The sequence below is a fragment of the Xiphophorus hellerii genome, chromosome 13 (genome assembly GCF_003331165.1).
Source record: "Xiphophorus hellerii strain 12219 chromosome 13, Xiphophorus_hellerii-4.1, whole genome shotgun sequence".
Taxonomy (NCBI): Eukaryota; Metazoa; Chordata; class Actinopteri; order Cyprinodontiformes; family Poeciliidae; genus Xiphophorus; species Xiphophorus hellerii.
In genome coordinates this window covers 6353444-6374560 of record NC_045684.1, presented here as the reverse complement: position 1 = coordinate 6374560, position 21117 = coordinate 6353444, and the positions used below count along the sequence as shown (strand labels likewise).

At 38.5% G+C, this 21117-nt stretch overlaps 1 protein-coding gene across 2 annotated transcripts in view; it reads left to right on the top strand.

Annotated features, from left to right (window-relative positions):
- The window catches only part of LOC116731536 (semaphorin-6D-like), a 162805-nt gene that overhangs the window by 117513 nt on the left and 24175 nt on the right, over positions 1 to 21117 (top strand). For both annotated transcript variants that reach the window (XM_032581348.1, XM_032581347.1), the window contains exons 14-19: positions 765 to 896; positions 1037 to 1192; positions 4280 to 4453; positions 4554 to 4694; positions 7659 to 7736; positions 20890 to 20948. In XM_032581348.1, coding sequence (XP_032437239.1) covers positions 765 to 896; positions 1037 to 1192; positions 4280 to 4453; positions 4554 to 4694; positions 7659 to 7736; positions 20890 to 20948 — 740 coding nt within the window. The remainder of the gene's footprint in view (positions 1 to 764; positions 897 to 1036; positions 1193 to 4279; positions 4454 to 4553; positions 4695 to 7658; positions 7737 to 20889; positions 20949 to 21117) is intronic.

Here is a 21117-nt window from a genome sequence, read left to right as displayed (position 1 = left end):
AAACGGGGTCTTCTCAGGTACAGCTTTACATGACTGTCTGCAAAATATATACAGGTTTTTCTTGGAATGTCTCTTCCCTTGCCATTTTCAATTAATTAATCCCCTAGCCTCCTTTTTTACTCTGTGCTCTTTCTTTTCCTTCCATTTTCAGAATACTTATAATAATCCATGAGGCTGACCTCATTAGTTGCAGCTTATTTTATAAAAATTGAGTTTACGAAGGCAAATGTGGCTTAGTGGGTGGAGTAGTCAGTCCAATGTCGGATTTTGTTGCCATTGTGAAAATAAAAACTTTAAATTGCTAAATGCATTCTGGCATGAGTCAGAAATGCTGTATTTGTTGCTGGCCATCATGGTGTGAGACAGTTGGATTATTGCTAGGTTTTTGCGGCCGACCTGGGCCAATAGGTTGCCAAACAACAAACAAGCTCCCAGTTCAGAATGAGCACCAACAGAGCCAAACAGACGAGCCACATGACATAAGACAAAATGTTTCATGATGTGATGAGAGAAATATTCACGAGAACAAGAAGTATGTTTAGTAAAATCCAAGTGATGCTTTGATTTTATCAAACCCAAGAACAAAGTTACAAATGGGGGTCTGTTAATGGGCCATTGAACAGAGTTTTCCTTCTTCAAACATAACAAAGGAAGATTTAAAATTGTTCACCTCCTCTTACTTAACTGTTCTTCATTTTTTTGTTTACTGAAATTAAGAATAAATAACTTGATACCTGCTGTCATCATTTCCTGCGTCTCTCCAGCATACCAGGCTCAGCAGTTTGTGCCTTTTACATGGACGACATTGAGAAAGTCTTCAACGGGAAGTTCAAAGAGCAGAGAACCAGTGATTCATCCTGGACTCCAGTACCAGACGAACAAGTTCCCAGACCAAGGTGAGTGCTTTCTCTACAAATCAGAGTAATCAGAAACATTAAGCTAGGTACTAAAAAAATTGTGTGCATGATTCGAATGTCATAATATTGTATGTAGTAAGATTGCTGATTGTAAAAGTGTTCTTCTCTTTTATTCCCAGACCAGGTACTTGTGCAGGCGACGGTCCGGCCTCAGACTACAAATCTTCGGTTCAGTTCCCAGATGAGATGTTGACTTTCATCAAATCTTATCCTCTGATGGATGAGGCCGTTCCCTCTGTCAACGACCGGCCCTGCTTCACACGGACATCGAGCAGGTAAAACACATCAGAGCTTCATGTCTACTTCCTGAAGTCTCAGTGTATGCTGAGATGGTTTAGGTCCGTGGTCCGCAACCAACGGACCTCGGTCCGGATACGGACCCATATGCCATCCCATCCGGACCCGGAATAAATTGTTAAAATATTTGTTAATTTTGACGGGAGAATTAATTTTAAACCGGAGCATTTATTTTTTTCCCTATCTGACACAAGTGCTTTTACCAGCACTGCACTGAGCAAGGATTGGAAGCTACAAACCAATCGCGTGCGAGTCATACTAACCACGTGGTTCAACTAGCGAATCAAATCGCCAGCTTGAACTCAGAGCGAGTTGTATGAGCAAACCGAAGCAGAGGTTTGTAGCCAGGCACAGACATCCACGCAGTGTGATATAAGGAAGAGGAGGTGAAAGGCGAGCGAAAAGCGATTGAAGCGAGAAACGCAGGGAGGTGATACAGGAAGACAGGGCGTGAATTACAGTCAGAAGAGGTGCAAACACTATGGCGCTATCTAAAAAGAGAAAAGTAGATGCCGAAAATCGAGCGTTCAACACGGAATGGACGGATGCATACATGTTCATTCTTCCACCCGCGAGCACGAAACCAGTGTGCCTCATATGCTCCGAAACCGTGGCACTTATTAAAAGTGCCAATGTCAAGCGTCACTACGAGACTAAGCACAAAGCATTTGACCAATCATACCCCCCCAAGTCCGAACTCCGGACGCAGAAAATTCGAAGTCTCACTGCCCAATATGATCAGTCCACCAGGGTATTAAGCCGTGCTTTCAGCGCACAACAAACATACACAACAAAAATATCGTTCCAAGCTCACCAATGAGCATCTGCACATGTGCATGAGAATGGCCCTGACCTCCTTCAAGCCCAGATTTAAAATGTTGGCAGGGCAAGCCAAAGCTCAATTCTCACACTGAGCAAGGGAAATTGGGGGAAGACAGATGTAAGAGAAATCTGTAAGAGAAATAGTTCAGGTGTTTTGAGAGTTGTTTTGTTGAGCAGAAATATTGAGATTGTTCAAACAAAAGGAAACTGAAGCTGCTATTTTGTCTTAAGCACTTTCTTTATTTTTGAATACATAATTTAGTTATTTTTAATTTAAACTGCAGCCACACAATGTTATCCTGTGTTTCAGTGCTAATAAACTTCTTTGAAATTATTTTAACCTGTATTATTTTTTTTAACACCATGTATTCCGATATTGTCATACTGCAAATAGACGATATTGCGGACCTCTGCTTGAGGAAATTTCTTTGAACAGGACCTCCTCACAGTTTTCTTGAATACCCCTGGTTTAGGTTCTCTGCCATGAAGGAGACTGATTATGTTTTAAAATCTCAGCATCCATTCAGAATATAAGGAGCTCCATTTTGGAAACAGAGGAACCATTATGTTCTGCTCCAGATCTTCTGTGAAGTTTGATTAAACATGCATGTTGTGCTTGGGTAAAATGCATTCTTTTTAGATGTTTAGAAAGTGCTCATCCTACAATACATGCTCAAAATCATCAGCAGTAGCCAGGTTACACGTGTAGGTGGAAAGAGTTAAGTTTGTCATTTGCTGTCAGATAGAAAATTTAGCAACCGTTACACCTGCTGCAGATAGTGGGAAAGAAGGAGTCTGCTTCACAAGATAAGCAGGTGTTGACTGGCTTACACCCACAGATGACACCTGCCTAAAATCCCCCTTACCTTCATACTCTTTTTCTTCTTCTTGTTTTTGGCAGAAATTGGCATCCATGAATAAATCTGTTCTTTAAATTATTGTCAGATGTGCTGTTGTAGCAGTGTGAGAACAGCTATGCCAGACTGCAGCAACAAGCAAAATGCTTTGGTGTTTTTTAAATCGCCAAAGCAGGAAACCTGAACTAAATGCTCCAGGAAGGCCAGGACAATAAAAAAGGAATTCTTAAAGGTCAAAATGAAAGAGGAGGATGTAAAGTGTACCCAGCAGGGGCAAGTTAGAAAATTACAGCCACAGTGAGGGATAGTGAATCCGCTACCCGACCTAAAGCCTCGAGGATAATCATCTGTATCAGCCGTGATTAGATGCTGGCTCACAGTAAGTTCTTGCTCCGGCTCCCACCGACTCGGCAGCTCGGAGATTCTGTGACCTTTTTAATCTCGGCTGCAGATTTCAAATGAGTTTCTGATGGATTCTAATTACCAGTCTGAAATGAGAATGAGATTCTTAATTCCATGTTCGAATTAGCCTCTCTGCTGGAGAGGTCCAAGCTGACCCAGATAATGATGATGCAGATATCCGAAGGGTAGCGCAAATCTGCTGACTCCTTTATGTAACATTAGTCAGTTCGACAGTCTGAGCCCATCGGAGCACTTGGGTAAGGAGTGAGCCTCAATTTGTTTTCATTTTGATGTGAGTTTAATGTAGAACGAGGAAAAGTGATGATAAAAGTAAAGTAGAAATCAAATGATTGGTTTTGAATGATTGGTGTAAGAATTGATGCAGATTTCTAAACCATAAAGATAAATTTAGATTCTTGTTTCAATGTGAAACCAATCTTTTTACTTATTATGTAAAGACAGCTGGAACTAGTTTGAGGTTTAAACCACATTTGGCTTTATATCACCATTTCACTGTAGCCTTTTTAATAAGATGCCAAAATCATTGCAGCTTTTCTCCTGGTAGTAGCACTCTGCTTGATGCTGTCAGTGCGCTGTGTATTATGACCAAATGAGTACAGATCTTTTACATTTTCCCCTTGTGAGACTTGTTGGGTCAGATTTTCCTCTGAAACGGCTGTGAACCACTTTACTGTTTGATTTATTGGATTATTAAACAATTTCTTGCAACTATACAGTACTCAACCTGTCATAACAGTAAACTATATAGATAGAACATTATAGGTAAAAAAAAAAAATTGTAATAGTAGCTGTTAATTTCCAAATACACAAGAAATATTGACAAAAGTTTAATTTTTAGATGCACTTTTTGGACATCGAGTTTATGGAGTTGTTACAAGCTTCTAATAATTTCAGGTGTATTTGAGTTTGTTTAGAGAAACAACACAGATTGGATTTTCAAGCTCTTTTCTTTTTTTTCTTCAGGTCCAAGTTGACCCAGATTGTGGTGGATGTTTCAGCCGGTCCCCTTAAGGACAGAACAGTCATGTTCTTGGGCTCAGACGATGGCCGTGTCCTGAAAGTTCTGGCTAGCACACATCCCAATGACAGCTTTGGATCCAAACTCCTGGAGGACATCGATGTTTATAACCCCTCCAAGTATTGCTCCTCTCATTTTTAATCCGCCTTTCTGCTGGCGTTGAAAAATGTGTCCGGGTTTCAGAGTAATGATCTGTTTTCTGTTTATTCGTGTGCTCAGGTGCAATGTTCAGGGTCAGGAGGACAGGAGGGTTCTGGGACTGGAGTTGGACAAGGACCATCATGCACTGTTTGTTGCTTTTACCAGCTGTGTAATCAGAGTACCACTCAGTCGCTGCACCCAACATGGAGCCTGTAAAAAGTAAGGAAACGGGAATAAAACTAATAGCTTCATACAAATTTTTAATCGTAGGGAAATTACACTCAATCAAAATGTATTTTAAAAATTAAATTGAAGTCACTATGAGAAGCATGAGTTTAACAAAGTCTCAAGTTTGTTGGCTACAAATCTATTTAACTATTAAAATAGCAAGCCTAATTTGGTAGCATAATAAATATTGTAGAAACACATGTGCATTCAGGGTAATAATGGGGGGAATCTGAATCATAAAATATGAACATTAAAGAACTTTATTTATAGACTTCATTAGGCTGAAAAGAACAGAGCTCACTGCCCAAATTAGAGCACATTCATCACTTTAGAGGGATGCATGTGCGCACACACACACACATGCACACCCCCACATTGGTGTTAATCAGGCTCATTTTAATCACTGAGCAGGATGAATGAAAGCCAGCCAGTCTGGTGTGGCAACAGCTGCAGTGGCAAAGAAAGTCTTGCACCAGCTGTAACTCCATCACGCAAAGCCACGCACGCTTTGCTGCTAGTCAAACACACAATAGTTTCACTGTGGTTTTTACGCCCAACTGAGATTCAGATTTGGAAAAACTAACGAGTATGAACAACATGTCTGCTTTCAATGTAATGAAGCAAATTGTTGATGAAGAATATTTGGGGTAAATTTGGTTTATATCAACCTTAAATGATGCCTATTAACATTTATGGAAGGACAATCTCATGCCAAATGCAGCCTGGAACAACACATGTGGGGCCCCTTTTACTGCCAAAAGTACCAATAATAGGCATGTTGCATCAGAACTGTACTATGGAGCAACAGAAGAAGGTTGCCTAGTGTTTTACATCTGGTGGAAACTAGAGGAAGAGTGTAAGCTTTGGGAGGTGGAGCTATGCTGAACAATATGGCTGAAAAATTTATCATAATATAATCATTCCATGTGGGGCAATATCAATTATTGATTATTTTTTGTTTTAAATATCTGAAATACAGGCAGACTAGTTTTTATTATTATTATTATTTTAAAACATCTATGAGGCACAGTAGCAAAACCTTGAACCGCTACTGCGCAAGTTACTCAACTGGTTGTTGCTAGGTAACCAAAGAGTGAGTGAGTTGCTAGGTAACAAACCAGTAAGTGACTAAGTTGATGCCACCAACCTAGCTAATCTGGCTGTGAGCGGTTGAGTGGCTAAAGCCTTTCTTCTGCCTACATCCCCCAGAATGCTGTGCGGTTCTGGATCACAGTTCAGTGAAATAAATTAAAACTCTGTTTCATGTTACTATTGATCATGCGTCTATCACCATATATAAACCTGACCTATTGGTTAGCTGTTGTTGTCGGACCCACTTTAGAACCTTAAGGTTGATGATCTGCTGCTAATGTTTATTTTTTCCACGTTACTGATGTTACTAGTAATGGTTGGTTAATGATGATATACACTGTTGGTCCTCTCAATGTCTTGTGTTGTTTTGGCACATTGTATTGTTGCTCATTTTTAGAGTTCAGATTGCTTGTCTGTTAGTTTTTATGTCTTTTGTTTTTTGCTTGCAGTATCGTTAATTTCCCCGAACTTGAACTTGTTTTTCTACTGAAAACAAACATTTATTTTTCTTCATTTTTTTCGGACTATTGCCTTGACTTCACCCCGTGGTTGCTGGGACTTGCTCTCTTTATTCAGAATGACTTGCGATGTGACTGTTTGACAGCACTGGTAAATACTTACACTGCTGTTTTGGCTGGCCGCCGTGTCGCCGCCGTGTTTTGCTTGTGAATTGTGCCAGTGTGCATTTGTGCGTGATTGATGGGCAGAGTCCGAATAAAACTGGACTGGTAATGGATGAAGGCATTTGAGACTAGATGTGTAAACACGTGCAAGTTGTTGGCGGCCGTTGTTTGCGTTACCGAGGGTCTGCTAGATTTGAAACGGCTACCTGATGGCAGCTGCTGTCACAAGTGTGTTTGTCTGTGTGTGTTTCAGAAACGCATGAAAAGATGGTGTGACAGCTCACTGTCTCTAAACAAAAGGCAGGGGAAACTCAGATGTTGTATTATCAATGTGTCCTTGATTTTAAATGCAGGTCTGCTTTTGAACACGTCTTTGTTTATCTGACTTGTAGAGATATTTTGTGACAACTGTTAAAAGAATATTTTGAAGCTTCAACTTTTATCTTAAGAGCAGGATATTGTAATGTGCACGGTAAAGAGAAGATAATTTTTTCTTTAGGTCTTGTTCATATACAAACAACTGCAACAAAATCCAATTATCAATAATTCATATCAAAACAGACAGAATACAAGTGAGATTTAAATATTAAATCCCCAAAAGACTCCACTTTGCTTAACTTATTTCTACATTGTAAATTAAAATAGATTTTTATTTTAGTTCTTAACTTATACTTTTTGATCATATGTTTGGGCAAAATAACACAAAGAACTAAATATTTTCCTTGTTCTACAAGCTTTGTTGTATTTTCTAGGGGTTGTTTTTTTTATCTACACATAGGATATTTGCAATAATATTGAAACTTTGATTTAACTTTAAAACAATATATTTTTGCCATATTGTTCATTATTGGCTCCTGTTTGACCAGTAATTGTGTGTCATTCAGATGACTTTCTTTAAATCTCCTGTTTCATTCAATCCTAAAGTTGGTCTTTTGAATGGAGAGCAACTGATTAGAAACTATTGAAATTTCAGTGTTAACTCACAGAGCTAAACATTGTAGATGAGCAGAATGAGCTGAATCAATGAAAACAAACAGAGAAGTAACAAAGGTTTATTATGTGATAATGAAGAAATTAGATCAGTGCTATGGGAAAATGGGGAGTCCTGAATTGTTCATGAACCACTTGAACTTCAGCCTGTGTGTGAATTTAATGTCATGAAGGAAAAAGCAAATGGAGCCCACTGGATCCCCAAATAACAATAAATTCCCGTCTTCTTCCTTTCCATCTCTTCCTCCAGCGCCTGCCTGGCCTCCCGTGACCCTTACTGCATCTGGCTTCGCACCGGGACATGCGCCAACATGGCACCAGGCTTCAAGTATGTTCCAGTCCCTTGTAATCTTTCTCCTACTGTCATGCTGCCTTTCTGTCTCCCCGTACTTCCTGCTATCATCAGTCTGACGGCCAATAAGGCTCCGGAGGTCCTGCTCATCCGTCAGCCCTGGCAGCAGAAGGGTCGTACATCTGAAAGTAGTAAATCTGTGATGCCAGAGTGAAAGGATGGATGTAGAAGTGCAATGAGGACAAATGTTGAAAAGGATTTCTAAGAGTGATTTTGATCTAAATCAGCTGTAGTCAAAAATATGTTGAGTCACAAACTCAGCCTCTGACTTTCTGTTTGTCCTGCTGATGGTGACAATTCTTGAATTATCACTTATTTTGCTTCAGTTTTTCATATTAATGAGCATTCTGTACTTTCAGTGACCTTTTGATGAGACCCATCATTATAAAACATATTCAGAAGGGATTTGTTTTTATATATTGATGTGAATTCGGACAAATCTTTCATCTCTAAATACTAAGTTAATGTATTGTTTTGCATCAAACTATATTTGAATGAATCCAAATATTAGATCATAGTGGATTAAAGTAAGTAGTAGTCAGAGCTTCTGTATCGTTAATGTAATCTTCGGCAGTTGTGGACATTATTATAATAAAAATTAAAACAAATATCAGGTCTATTTCAGTCTAAACCCATTTTCAGAACTACAAATGGAATTACATTTGCACTGCATGCTATAGACGTTACCCACTTTCCCAAGCCTCACAGTATCATTTTTCATAAAGCTCGCATAGTTGCGCTATGCAGCTCTCTGATTTTACCCAGGGCAACTTTTTGAACTCCCCTTACTCTTGAGTTTTAGCAGAATTTCCCAGAGTTGGAACTTTGATCATCTGAGGACACAGCCTCGCTCAGTCGACGCTGCACCAGGTGCTGAAAAATCGCTTCCTCAGCTTCCCGTCCCTGGCAGATGGCTGGCATTCCAGCCATTTATGTGCGGCTGGTTTTTGATCACTGATCTGTGCTGCTGATCTACAGATAAGACCTTTGTCGTTCCTGCGCTGCCTTTGCAAGAAGCATCTTGATTTCCGAACAGGTGGGAGTTGCTAGTGCAGCTGAACATGGATGCTGAGAGAAACTGTCTGGACTCTGATGGGTACAGGGTTCAACTCAGACCTAAAGACTAAAGCAGAATAGTTTCTGCTCCCACAAAGCAATGTGATTATGTTTAGTCCCTCCTTAGCGTCACTAATATTATACTTTTTTCATAAGTTGCTCATTTTCATATATTTTTTAGAATATTGGGACTCTTCTTTTATTCTTCCTCCTAACCTCAATTTGCTTTTATTTATTATAGCCAAAGATGGTTTTGAGTCCATTAATTTAATCACAAAACCAGTCTTGATAATAAGCTTACTGATGTTCTGCGTCTGTTTCTGATCATTTCACTGTGTTTGTGACTGATTATATTTACATACCAGAATGTTGCAGGTACTTAGTTGCTCCCTGAGGTTTAGAACAAGGCTTTCCTCTGGAGACAAACGTGAAAATAATATAAGTTCGATTTGCGGAGGGTTGGAGGAATGGCAAAAAAATCCAATAGCCACAGATCGATGTTATGACGTGCTGCATCGTGAGCCCGAGTTACCCGACACTTAAAAGGTATTGATTGAGCGGTTCCACAAACACTGGGTTTCACAAGTTAGAAGCTGCCTGCTGAGTTTGTTTGTTTGTGCATATCTGCGTGTATTTCTAATCCTTGTACTGCTTGAGAATATTGATAAACTCAATGTGAAAACAGTGGGCTTTTATCTTAGGGCTAGAATCTCTTGGTATAAATGTGGTGTTATAAATTGAGCTGATTCATTTGGGAGTCTGCAGAATCTCCTAAAGGAGAACCTCTGCAGGTTTTCAAATTGTTGATGCTGAACTTGGACGTCTACAAAGCAAGGAATGTGGCAAAATGCACAAAATATTCCATCATAAAATATGTAATATGTCACCAGTTTGTCACCTTGAATCAGGCACGTGGTGCCGTTTTTTTTCACATTTAAGTAACTGTTACCTTCAGTTATTATGAAACGGTTGAGTATCAAAAGAAATTTAAAAGAAATCTGATACTTTGAAATGGGCGCTGTCTCTTTAAGAAGGTTCTAGCCTTTCTGCGGCGACTCCTTCAGCATGTCATCACAGCAGTGCTTCTCTATGCTGTTCATGGATGGTGCTTACAACCGTTCTTAGGAGTTTTGTAGTGAATTTGATAAAGTCAACACACAGTTCTACCAGGTGCTGGATAATGGCTGTTGTTGCTCGTCTTGAGGGGCAAGCGTTTAGGCACCCCCAAAAGGTTGCCAAGGGAGAATCAAGGATTTCTCAAACATGCATGGCTGAGTTGAAGCAACGGTCTGTGTATGTGTTTGATGAGGGACTGATGAATGCATTCACGTTTAAAACCTTTGAATTTTAAAGAGGAAAATGTGGAGTACTCAATATCAAAGTAGACTTCACAAGATGCAACAATAATTTTGGAATGTTCTTTTTGAAAATTGTTTGAAATATTTGTTAGGAACAGTTCTTAGGTTAAAATACTGGAATCACTATAACGCTAATTCATGCTACGCTTTGTAGTTGGAACTTCTCTGGTTTGTGACGGGACAGCCAGTTTACTGTCCTTCAAATTATACATAAATAGACCCAAGATCAGCATGGGAAGACTGCATCTTTTATTATAACCCTCGGTTTAAAAGATTTAAAGACTTATAAATGTTCTTTTTGTTCGATTCATTCCCAGCACATATTCTCACCATCTCTTCGTCTAGACAGTGTTTACACTTGCTACTGAAGCCCCCTTCTCCGAGACCCAAGCTGTCAGGGACCCAGTGTAATTTGACAGGGTCAGCTTGTCCCCTCGTATGAAGAACCACATTACAGTCGCCTTACTTTTTTATTCTTTTTTTTGTACTGTATTATGTCAAAACAGAACAGCAGCATCTTTTAGAAATTTCTGTTGATGGATTTCAGGCTGCTCATAGTGAAACGACCGTGACTTAAATATTTATGTCACATTTTCATGCAATTTAAGGGAAAAGCTGTCCGCTGGAACAAAGCATGGAAATTGAGTTTCATTGAACATCTCTGAGGCACTTTGTGCTATAAGATCTACAGCAGTACTTGACTTGAGATTTTCTGCTTTTTTTGTGTATACATCAAGCCAGTCTGATCACACCAATATTTCTATCAAGACTGAACATTATCAATGTCGAACACAAATATTCCAGCAGGCATACATAATCCGAGTATTGATCTGGCTCCTCTGCTGGCAGCTCTTTGTGTTTGCCTGCATATTTTTGATCCGTCTCCTGACGTGGATCGATGCGAGGAGAGAGGGGGCAGTCGCCTGTCTTTTAACTCATCGACGTTTTATGGGCACTTGTTCAAAGGAAGAGGTAAGCTTTCCGCACAAGTCACCGAGTTGGTTAAAATTCGTTTTGATTAATTAAAAGCTCTTTTATTTATTTATTTTTTTCTGTTTTCAAAAACCTCTTTAGCATAATGATTCTAACATACTTTAAATGATAATATATTTGCTTTTGATTTGAGAACTGCAGTTGCAGATGCTGTTTTTCTCTCCTTGAATTTGAGGAGTTTGTTAGATAACTTTAGAATAATGTTGAAAATATGACACATGATTGGCGTTTCTAATAAGATCATGTCATTATGACGGAATGAGTTTTGAGACAGGCTTTTACGTAAAGGTTTCCATGTCTTTAGGGAGCTATTATAACAACTTGGTGCTTCAGAGCTTATCTGTGGTCAGCAGAGAAATAAAGGTCAATCCATAAATCTATACTTGTAGATGGTGTGCATGCTTGCACATTTATTAGTCATGTTCACAGTATTCAGTCGATGGACACAAATGAGAAATGTATTATTTCCAATTCAAAATGGATACTGGAGTTAAAAAAAAGAACTCTGAGCATTGCTGTAGCTCATGTTCAAATCTACAGGATATGTTCCTGTGACCAGTAATGACTTGGCTCAGTTAAGCTAACACAGTTAGCATTATGGAGTGCTTGGTACTTCATCCAATTTATAATTAAAGAGTAAAAAAGCAGAACCATGCCTGACTTAGTCATATGGGAAACCACTATTGGTGACATCAGTGCTTCACAGAAAGTGTTTGGGATAAAAGAGAAGGAGAAAAACTCGATACTGATTCCAAATACACAACAAAACCAGATATGGAATAAATGATGTGGTTTCCGATGCAAAGCAACGATTCATCTACATGAAATTACCTATAAATTAGCAGGAAAGACAGAATTCAAAACCTTAACATTTTAAAATGAAACATTCCTCTTCTATGTGTCTTTCCAATGTGTCTGGCTTCTTATAGTTGTAAATATTTAAACATGTAGAAACATGAAATAAAATTGCACTAAGGTGAACTATTTAAGTACTTTGCAGCCTTATGGAAACAGTTCCATTGTCATATTTGCAAGCAAATATTTTACACATATTTCTCATCTCTAGGACTAAGAAAAATATGATGAATCATCTTAAGCTAAAGAAAATGGAAAAGAAATGACTAATATTTCACAACAAACTTGTTTGGAACATATATTGAACACCCAGAGTTTTGTTTTGTTGTTTATAGCCTGGCAATAATATTGGAAGCTAAATCAGATCTTCTTCCTCTGTTGTAATAAATAGAGGATTTTCTGTTGTAGTTAATGTTGGATTTGTTTTAAAGTTGTAAAAATATGCAAAAAATATTTGTGAAACAGTTGAGAAACAAAGGCTGTGAGAGAATAATGTTCACAGTGTTTGTAACAGCCTCATCAATCCTTTCCTTCGGGCTTGATAAACCCGAAGGAAGGTTCCTTTCTGCTAAAATGATAGCGCTGATGGAAAAGCTGGCAGGCAGTTTTGTTTTGGTCTGCTTCATTTACTATCGAAATGAGACATTTCAATTCATGTGGAAAAAGAATGCCAGATGAAGTCAAAACACTGTTTTCTGCTAACTTCAGAGAATTGTCCATTTGCCCACAGACACAGGAAACAATATGTTCCGCGGCAGCACAAAAGACGCTCGGCTCATAGTTTTTAATACAGACAGGAGTGTGGATGGAGCAGAGAGGAGACGCTGCAGGAAGATTAAAATGGACAGGATGAGCAGGTTGAGATGAAAAAGAGGCGAGGAAGGAAACTGAGGGGGAAGCGAGGCTGTGATGCAAGATGCGGAAAGGAAGAAGAAAGGGGGCAAAACATACGAGACGGAAAATTACAAAACAAGAGCAATATCTGTGTCAGACACTTGAGGGATGAAGAAATAACAGCAAGACAGATATAGACAGGCAATTCAAGAGAGCCGTTTTATTTTCATTCTGAGCTTTTCTTTTTGATTTTGTCTCGGCAATTATAAATCAGGGCTTAGTTTTCAATCAGTTGGGCATCTCACTGTTTTATTAAGCAAACCACATTGAGTGTTTTCAAATCCATTCAGATTCTAATTTTCTTTAAAGGAAAAGCGGCCACTTTGACCAAAAAAGTCACCACCTTAATTTACCAAAGCAAATTCACTGATTCAACTAATCACCTGATTGTTTTTTAAGCATGATGTAGTCAGTATTTTCTCACTAACTAAACAATTATTTCTGAATCTGCTGCTTGTGGTTTATCAATCGAAAGTTTCCATCGAGCAAACACAACAACACAGGATGTTCCTGTAACCCTAAAATTTTATTTTACATGGCTGTGAAGAAATTCAGCAAAAGATGAAGCCCTGTTATCTCTATGAATCAGAATATTGTTTATGATGAACCCCATTATCTACCAGTGTGCTCTGGGGCCTAGGGTGTAAAATTGACAGTGTATTGCTATGTAATGACATACCAGATCATTACCTCATAATCTCAATTGTCAATACACAGTTTATGGTGCAAGCATTCAACTTTCCCAGTGACTAAATCTTCATTAATGTAGACAAAGCATCTGCATGGTGTATAAAGTTAATTTGTGCAACATTTCGTAAGCATTTATGAAAACATTTTAGCAGTGGCAGATATTCATGGTCTGTCTGGCCTCTCTGAGTTGACATGCTAATGCCACAGACTTTTCTGCATGTCCAATAAATCTGTGGCCACCAGGCTAAACTGGAGATCACATTCTGCACACTACAGTATCAGATGTGCAGGAAATCATTGCTGAAGCTTTACTTAAACCTCCCCACACCATCGAAACGCTAAGTAAGTAATGGTTGGATTGCTGTATCAGTCACAAATGCTCCACAAAAACAGTTTATGAATATCTCACTTTATGAAGAGAGGTGTGAATACTGAAACAAATCTTTGATTTCTGAAAGCTCTTATTTCAGCGAGGACTCTTTTTTTTTTTTAAGTCCAAATGTGTTAGATATATTTTGTGTGTTAGATGTATTTTCTAAAAGTGCATTTTATTTAATTAGACATCAAATTAATTTGACCAATAATTTGTGTGGAAGTGTTTACTATTTGGGTTTAGAAAAAAGCGGTTTAGATGCAATCACAACTTTTTTCTGAGATGACAAATGGTAAACTCTGAATCGGTGTGACACCAGAACAAGGACGCAACTAATCACTGAGCTGCATGTTGAGATAAGATGAAAGCTTTATTTGACAAGACTGATATAAACAGAGTGAACAGTAGAAAGAGGAGGATTAAAGCGACAGCAAACTGCAACAAAAATGAGTTCCCAGGTGAGAGAGTGACTGCAGTTTTACTAAAACCACCTGATGCATGCTTCTAAAGTCTCAGATTTGTACATAATTTGAAGGCGATTGTTATTCCCTGCCAATAATAAACCAGTAATGAGTTACAACTTCCTGACAAACTGAAGACGTTGAGCCCTACAGGCTCTGTTCTGATTTCTTTTTTGTCTTCCACACTCTGCAAGGCAGTGGAAGAAAGTTTGCCCAAGTTCAGTCATTATCCTCTATTAGCATCACATCACAGCAATATAAGTCACAACAGCCCACTCGTCCTGTGTTTGGTCTGCCTCACTTAACATCAAGCTCTCCAACTCCAGAGATAGACTCCCAGGACTCCAGTCCAGGCGCAGGTCCTTGTCCTGCATCTCCAGCATCCCCATCTGGGTAAAGGGAAGACAAGCAAAACAAAATATCATGCTCATAACTAATGTTTAATGGAGCAAGTGAGACTGTCTAAGTTCTCCTACTTCAAAGGATGTGTAAATTCCCTGGTGTCGTGTGACTTTAACTAAAGTTTAAAATGTTATTATAAAATGCATTCTGACATCCTTTACATTGTACCTGCTACTAGTTGCTCAGGTACACCTGTAAAGTACTTTCAATAAAGTGTTTTTTTCCATACTTTTTTTAGTTTGATTTAAAAAATAAAATAAAATTTAGCACCAATATTAAATAATGTCAGTAACCTTCATTTGCTTGCATGAAAACATGACATATTTTAGCCATTATATGACTTTTTTTAAGTAAACATGCTGTGAGATTTTTAGTAATGTCAAACCACACAATACATTTTTGGTCTTATGAAATGATGACTTGAGGTCTTATCAAATCAAACCAAGTACAGAAACGTTGCTCAGGCTGATTGAAGGATAAATATAGAACAGAATCCCCAGGCAGAGCTACGGCTCAGAGTTTGGCTTGACTGTCTGTAAGTCGAAGTGAGTTTAGCTTCGCAAAATTCTGCTGATGAGTAAAAGATTTCCTCCAGGGAGAAGAAAGACATGGAGGGAAGGATGATGAAGTAAGAATAGAAAGCGCTGAAGAGGAAGAGTGTAACGTCTTGCATAACATCAGCCAGAAAAAGAAACTGAACCGTCTTAGAAGGGAGGTGGTAGATTGAAGGAGAGATGAAATGGAAAGAGTCATCTTGCCAGCCAACATGAAGAGCAAGCATTTGTTAAAATTGGAGCCAATTATGTTTTGGTTTTATGAGTTCAAAGATATATTATAGAATAGATACAGCCTCTAGATTAGTCAACGTTGCATTAAAGTGTCTTTATTTACCAAATAAGGCAAAGTTGGCACTTTTAATTTCCATTTAATGTAACTTTTAAAGCAACTTTGCATTTAAAATGTTATTTACCAAATGACACTTCATGACAACAGTCATAGACATTCATAAAGACTCTTTCATGTTCATGACAGGCATCATGTCATGTTTATGACAGTGTGATGTCAGTCTTATGCACACCGCTTCAAATAAAGTGTTACCATTATTTCTACTTCCAAAAAAGTACAACCAACACTGAATAGAGGCTCACATTATCTCTCAAAACTAATTCAAGTTATAAAATGGTGCTACCATTTTATAACTGCCATTAAAAAAATATTTCACTCCAACATTAATTACATTTTTCTAAGTTCATCATGAACAGCTAATATTTTGCATTGTATGAAACAGAACTCAAAGGGGAAAAAAACATTATTCAGTCACATGCGGTGACTGAGTTACTCACAATATTTCTCCATCACCTTCACTCAGCCCAAACCTCCTGCCTTTGTGTGTCTAATAACCTTTTCTAATCTCATATTGAGGAGCTTCCTCCTTTTTAATATTCTACCTTTAATGTTTTGCTTCAGATTTTTGAAGTGATGTCCTGTCTTAAGTCACGACCAGTCAATGTCTTAAAGCTCTTTTGGTATTTTCACTCTGATGGAAAAGTGATAAGTTTTTATCTAAAGCTAACCTTTGGTCTCGTCTCAAAATATATAATGCGAGTTTGATTTTATAAACCTTTATAGCTATGTTTGCATTAGATGTTTACATGCATAGAAATCAAGTTGGTCCACATTCTGTAACAATGGCGTTCCAATTTGAATCATGTTTTGCAAAATGTAATATATTATTTGTACCCAACCAGACTACCTGAAATATATCCCTCCATTCATTTGATTCAAAACTTTATTAAAGACTTGAGCTGTTCTGTGTCAAATGAAGTTGTTTGTCAGTAAACCTCAAGCTGTTCAACAAAGGCTCAATAACTTTTACTTCTTTGAAGTACACACAACCTGTGAATGTTCATTTAGCGGTAAATCCCGCAGCCGTTCATACATCGCAATTACATTTCACAGTCTTTCAAATGCGTTAACGCCTCCACTGCCGAGCCTCAACACTGGGGACGCGAAATCACAATGTAAGCGACGCCGGCGTCTGATAACTTGGCTGTCTTTTCCAACCGAGTCTATTTTCATCCCCTCCTCCGAGTAGCTCCCCGCTAGATGAGCGAGGCGTTCAGGTGCCTGAGAGCGGTTGGGATATATAGCTGCTCACCGTTGCATCGACCTCCTCCTGTTCTCTCCTTTTTTTTTTTTCTCCTCACTTACAGCTCAGCCCACGCTGGTGGAAATGAAGCTCAAGCTGAAAAGCAGCAAGAGAAGGAAGGAGAGAAAACGAGCAATGAGGGGAGATAAATATTGAGTGGCTGAGGGGGTGGACGAGTTAGCAAATATGAGGTACAGAGATATGAAGTGGAGTGCATGAGAGGAGGAAATTAAAATGATGCTTTTACATTCCATTAAATAGCCTCTAAATGTTCCACTTCTCATCTGTTACATAATTTACTTAGTGAATGTGTAATGCAGGTTTATTATACAGTCATGTAAATACAGTATCCATGGACAACTTAAAGAACACAATAAAAGGAATGTAAGGAGGACAGTCACACTGAAGAAAATTTAATTTCTATTTACTGCCACAGTTTCTGAGTATGGAATAAACCCTGAGATGAACTTTAAATCATGTTTGTCTCCGTTCTGAAGTTTGTTTAGCACATTTTACTGCAGAGAAGTTTTCTGGTTCACATACTGACTGATCAAATGAGATGTTCAGTCAATCAACTAAGAAATGCTGAGGACTTCATATGCAAATGCACAGCCCATCAAAGTTCAAAGTTCACTGCTGGTGCATGTACGTTTAATAAATTAAGATTCAAAGTGATTTAATGAAGGCTTAAATGAAGTGTAAATACGCTGTATCTTAGTAAAAATGTATTTCACGCTTTCTGGATGACTCTGTGGTTTGCTTGGCTGCCAAATGCCTCTAAGGGTCCTGCAGGTCTCTCGGAGGAATGTGTGCAACCCCTTTCTTTTTTTTTTAGAAGGGTAGACTGTGGGTGCATTTCAGATTTTGAGAAAAATGCTTCGTGACAAAGAATCTGACCCATAAGATGATAGAATGGATACCTGAGACAGGACAAGCCCAAAGTCAATGTCCAGGATGTTTCTAATCAGATTTAATTTTACCCTCAGCTCATGTCAAAACTTTGGAACCAAATCCAACTTAAATGTTCTTCAGTAAAATAAAATGACTCATTAGCACCAGAGATTTCCAGAAAGACCCTCAGCCATTTTGCTCTGCTCTATTCACTTTTTTGCATGCATGCATCTTACAGAGGTGCATTTTGTGCCGAGTTCAGCTTGATTCTATGCTGAAAGAAATCACGCTCTCAGTATGCCCAGGGTATAGTATCGTTGCTGCAAGTGTTGTTGCATCCATTTACATATATTTTCAATGTGCAGAGTTGCCCAGAGACCTTGACGTAACATAGACAGATGTTCATGACTGCCACAAGAAGCATCGAAATGCCAGGGAAGGGAATATCTGATAGGTTGCATCATTACAGAATGACATTTTAACCCAAAGTGCATCGTTTGGCTTGAAATGATCCCAGATAAAGGAACATCTTGCTCTTTGTATTACTTCTCAACCACAGCACCTATGAATTAATGCTTAGATCCTAATCAGACAGATCCATATGTGAAGAAATACACTAAATTCCTCCAACTCAAAATGGATAGCCATTAAAAAATGCATCTTGCAGATTGTGTCACATTTGCTTTAAAGTAAATTTTTTCTGGTGGGAGGGAGACTCTTGATGCTTGTCTTCTGCATGCACCGCGTTCTGGCCGGTCCATGCAGCGAACTGAATGACATCTGCAAGCCATGCACTGAGTCCTCTTTAACACAACATTTGGTGAGCGGTTGGGCATTTGTGCTCACCCTTGTTCAGGCAGTGCAGTCTGCTGAGCCGCAGACTTTTGCTTGCAGCATCACACCAGGAAATCTGCTGGGGTGTAAAATGAAAACAAGGCGAGAGGAGTTAAATACGGCTCAGAGATATTAGTGAAGACTGATGTAGAGGAGGGATAGTTTTATAAAACAAGGGAGGAGAAGAAAGGCGGGTTAATTAAAAGCATGGAATTGAAAACATTCTGCAGCAGTAGTCTTGCAGCTAATTAAATTAAAGCAAGAGTTTTTAACAACTGCTTTCTTTTATACCGATGGAAAATTATCTCCAAAAACATCAAACTCTACTGGTGGTTTTGTCCCTCGGAAGAGATGAGGAGAAACAAAAGAAATCAGCTTAAACTACTCATTTCTGTTTAAATGTCCTCACTTGAGGACATTTATGTTTACGCATAGCTTAAACAAAAGTAAGTCTCTTTCATCAACAGTATCTAAAGCTTTCTGTACATTACATCAGAACATTTTAGTGGTTTTTGAGAAGTTCCTTTAGCATCTTTCGGTCTGCACTCAAGGTGAATTTGGTGGCTAACTAGTCTTGGGCATTTTCTTGTTTGAATGTCATCCACTTATAGACTAATTTCTATGCGGTATAATGGCTGGTATCAAAATGTTCTTAGACCTTTTTTAACCTTTATCACACTCATAAGCTGCTACAATGTTTTTCTAAAGGCCTCAAACAGCTCATTCAATTCAACAGTCTTCTTCATTCTCACTTCCATAGTCAGGAGCACAACTAATTAAATGTATGTGGTTTAAACAGGCTAAACCTCTTTCAAAATGCTAACTAATACTGTTCTCATCACGTGCTCCTCATATGATTCACCTGAGTCTTATTCATTTAAGTTGGAATAAATGTTGTAGTGTGGTAACTTACTCCAGACCAGATTTACCTGCATTTTTATTTGTGTAGATGTCTATAATCTCTCAATTTTGCTAAAATTAGTCTAAAACATCCAAACGTCCAGATATATTATAAAACATGTACTCTGTTTTTCACATGACTATAGAATTGGAGGGGAGATCATCATACTGTTAAATAAGAGAAATGTGGGCTAACTACAGTCTGGGTTAACTACAATCTGGGTTAACTACAATCTGGGTTAACTACAGTCTGGGTTAACTACAATCTGGGTTAACTACAATCTGGGTTAACTACGTAGTGTTTCATCTTCTTATTGATGAAACACTATTTTAGATGTGGGCTGAAACTATTCAGTAAGACGGTCATGATCCCATTTCAACTTTCTCAAGGCTTTTATTTTTATTTGTAAAACATCGAGATAAAATAAAATGCCAGCGACAAAACATGAGGGATGGTTGCAGTTTCAACAGCAGGAACCATTGTTCTTTCACATCGGCCTAATCGATACAACTTCATTGGTGGGATGTCAACTGTGTGCTGGAGGAAAATGAAGCAGAATAAGGTTTCACCTCTATCTGCCCTTATTTTGCTTTATTTTATCTTTTAGTTTTTAACAGTTAAATGACTTCTAATTCCTCACGCGGACAAACACTAAAAATAAAGCAAAGCTCCTAGTCTTAAACACCTTTGCTTTATGGAAGTAATTTTGTGCTCCATGGCTGTGAAATCCTGATTTGTAGTCCCTTTAAAAATTGATTTGAAGGTCAGATGGAAGTGTCGGCGGTGAGAAAGGCAGGCTCGGTAAACAACAGGGACTCAGACCCAGAGAAAGACACTCAGACGAGGGTAAATGGCTTCATTTACTGCCTCTGCACTCAGATATAGGCCGCTTCACTTTACTGCCACTGACGGTGAGCGCGAGTGTTTTTCATGCTCACCTCTTGTCACAGCCTGTCTCCTGTCTGGATGAGTTTCACCTTTTTCACTTTAATTGGAGGACAAAGAGGAGGTGAAGAAGTTTGCTGCTTCACCTCTTTCGACCTCTGAATTCTTTGGCCTTCAAACTAAATAAAAACTTGGACATGAAGTATGGGTGATAAGCTAATTAAACATCTTATCTCGTCTTTATAGATGCAAAGTCACTGATAGATTTCTTGATAAGCTTTACCCAACAATAACTAACAAAATGAAAAGCCATGTCTGATGTGTGCGTGAAGCTTTTCTTTCAGTTTGTCATAAATGCTCTTTTTTTTTTTTTTTTTTTCTCTGCAGGGCCGGGTTCGAACAGGATATAGAGGGCGACCACTCGTTTTACCCCGACAACTGTCACAGTAAGATAAATCTGTTCTTTTAAAGCCTTAGTAACAATTTTCGTAGTTATAATATGAGGTGTAGAGGTGTAAAGGTTATGGATTGTTAAAACACAGCCTGGGGTTTGTTTCCATGGATTTTACAATCCAAGTCATGGAGTTCATCCTAGTTTGAGACCTAATTGGAAAA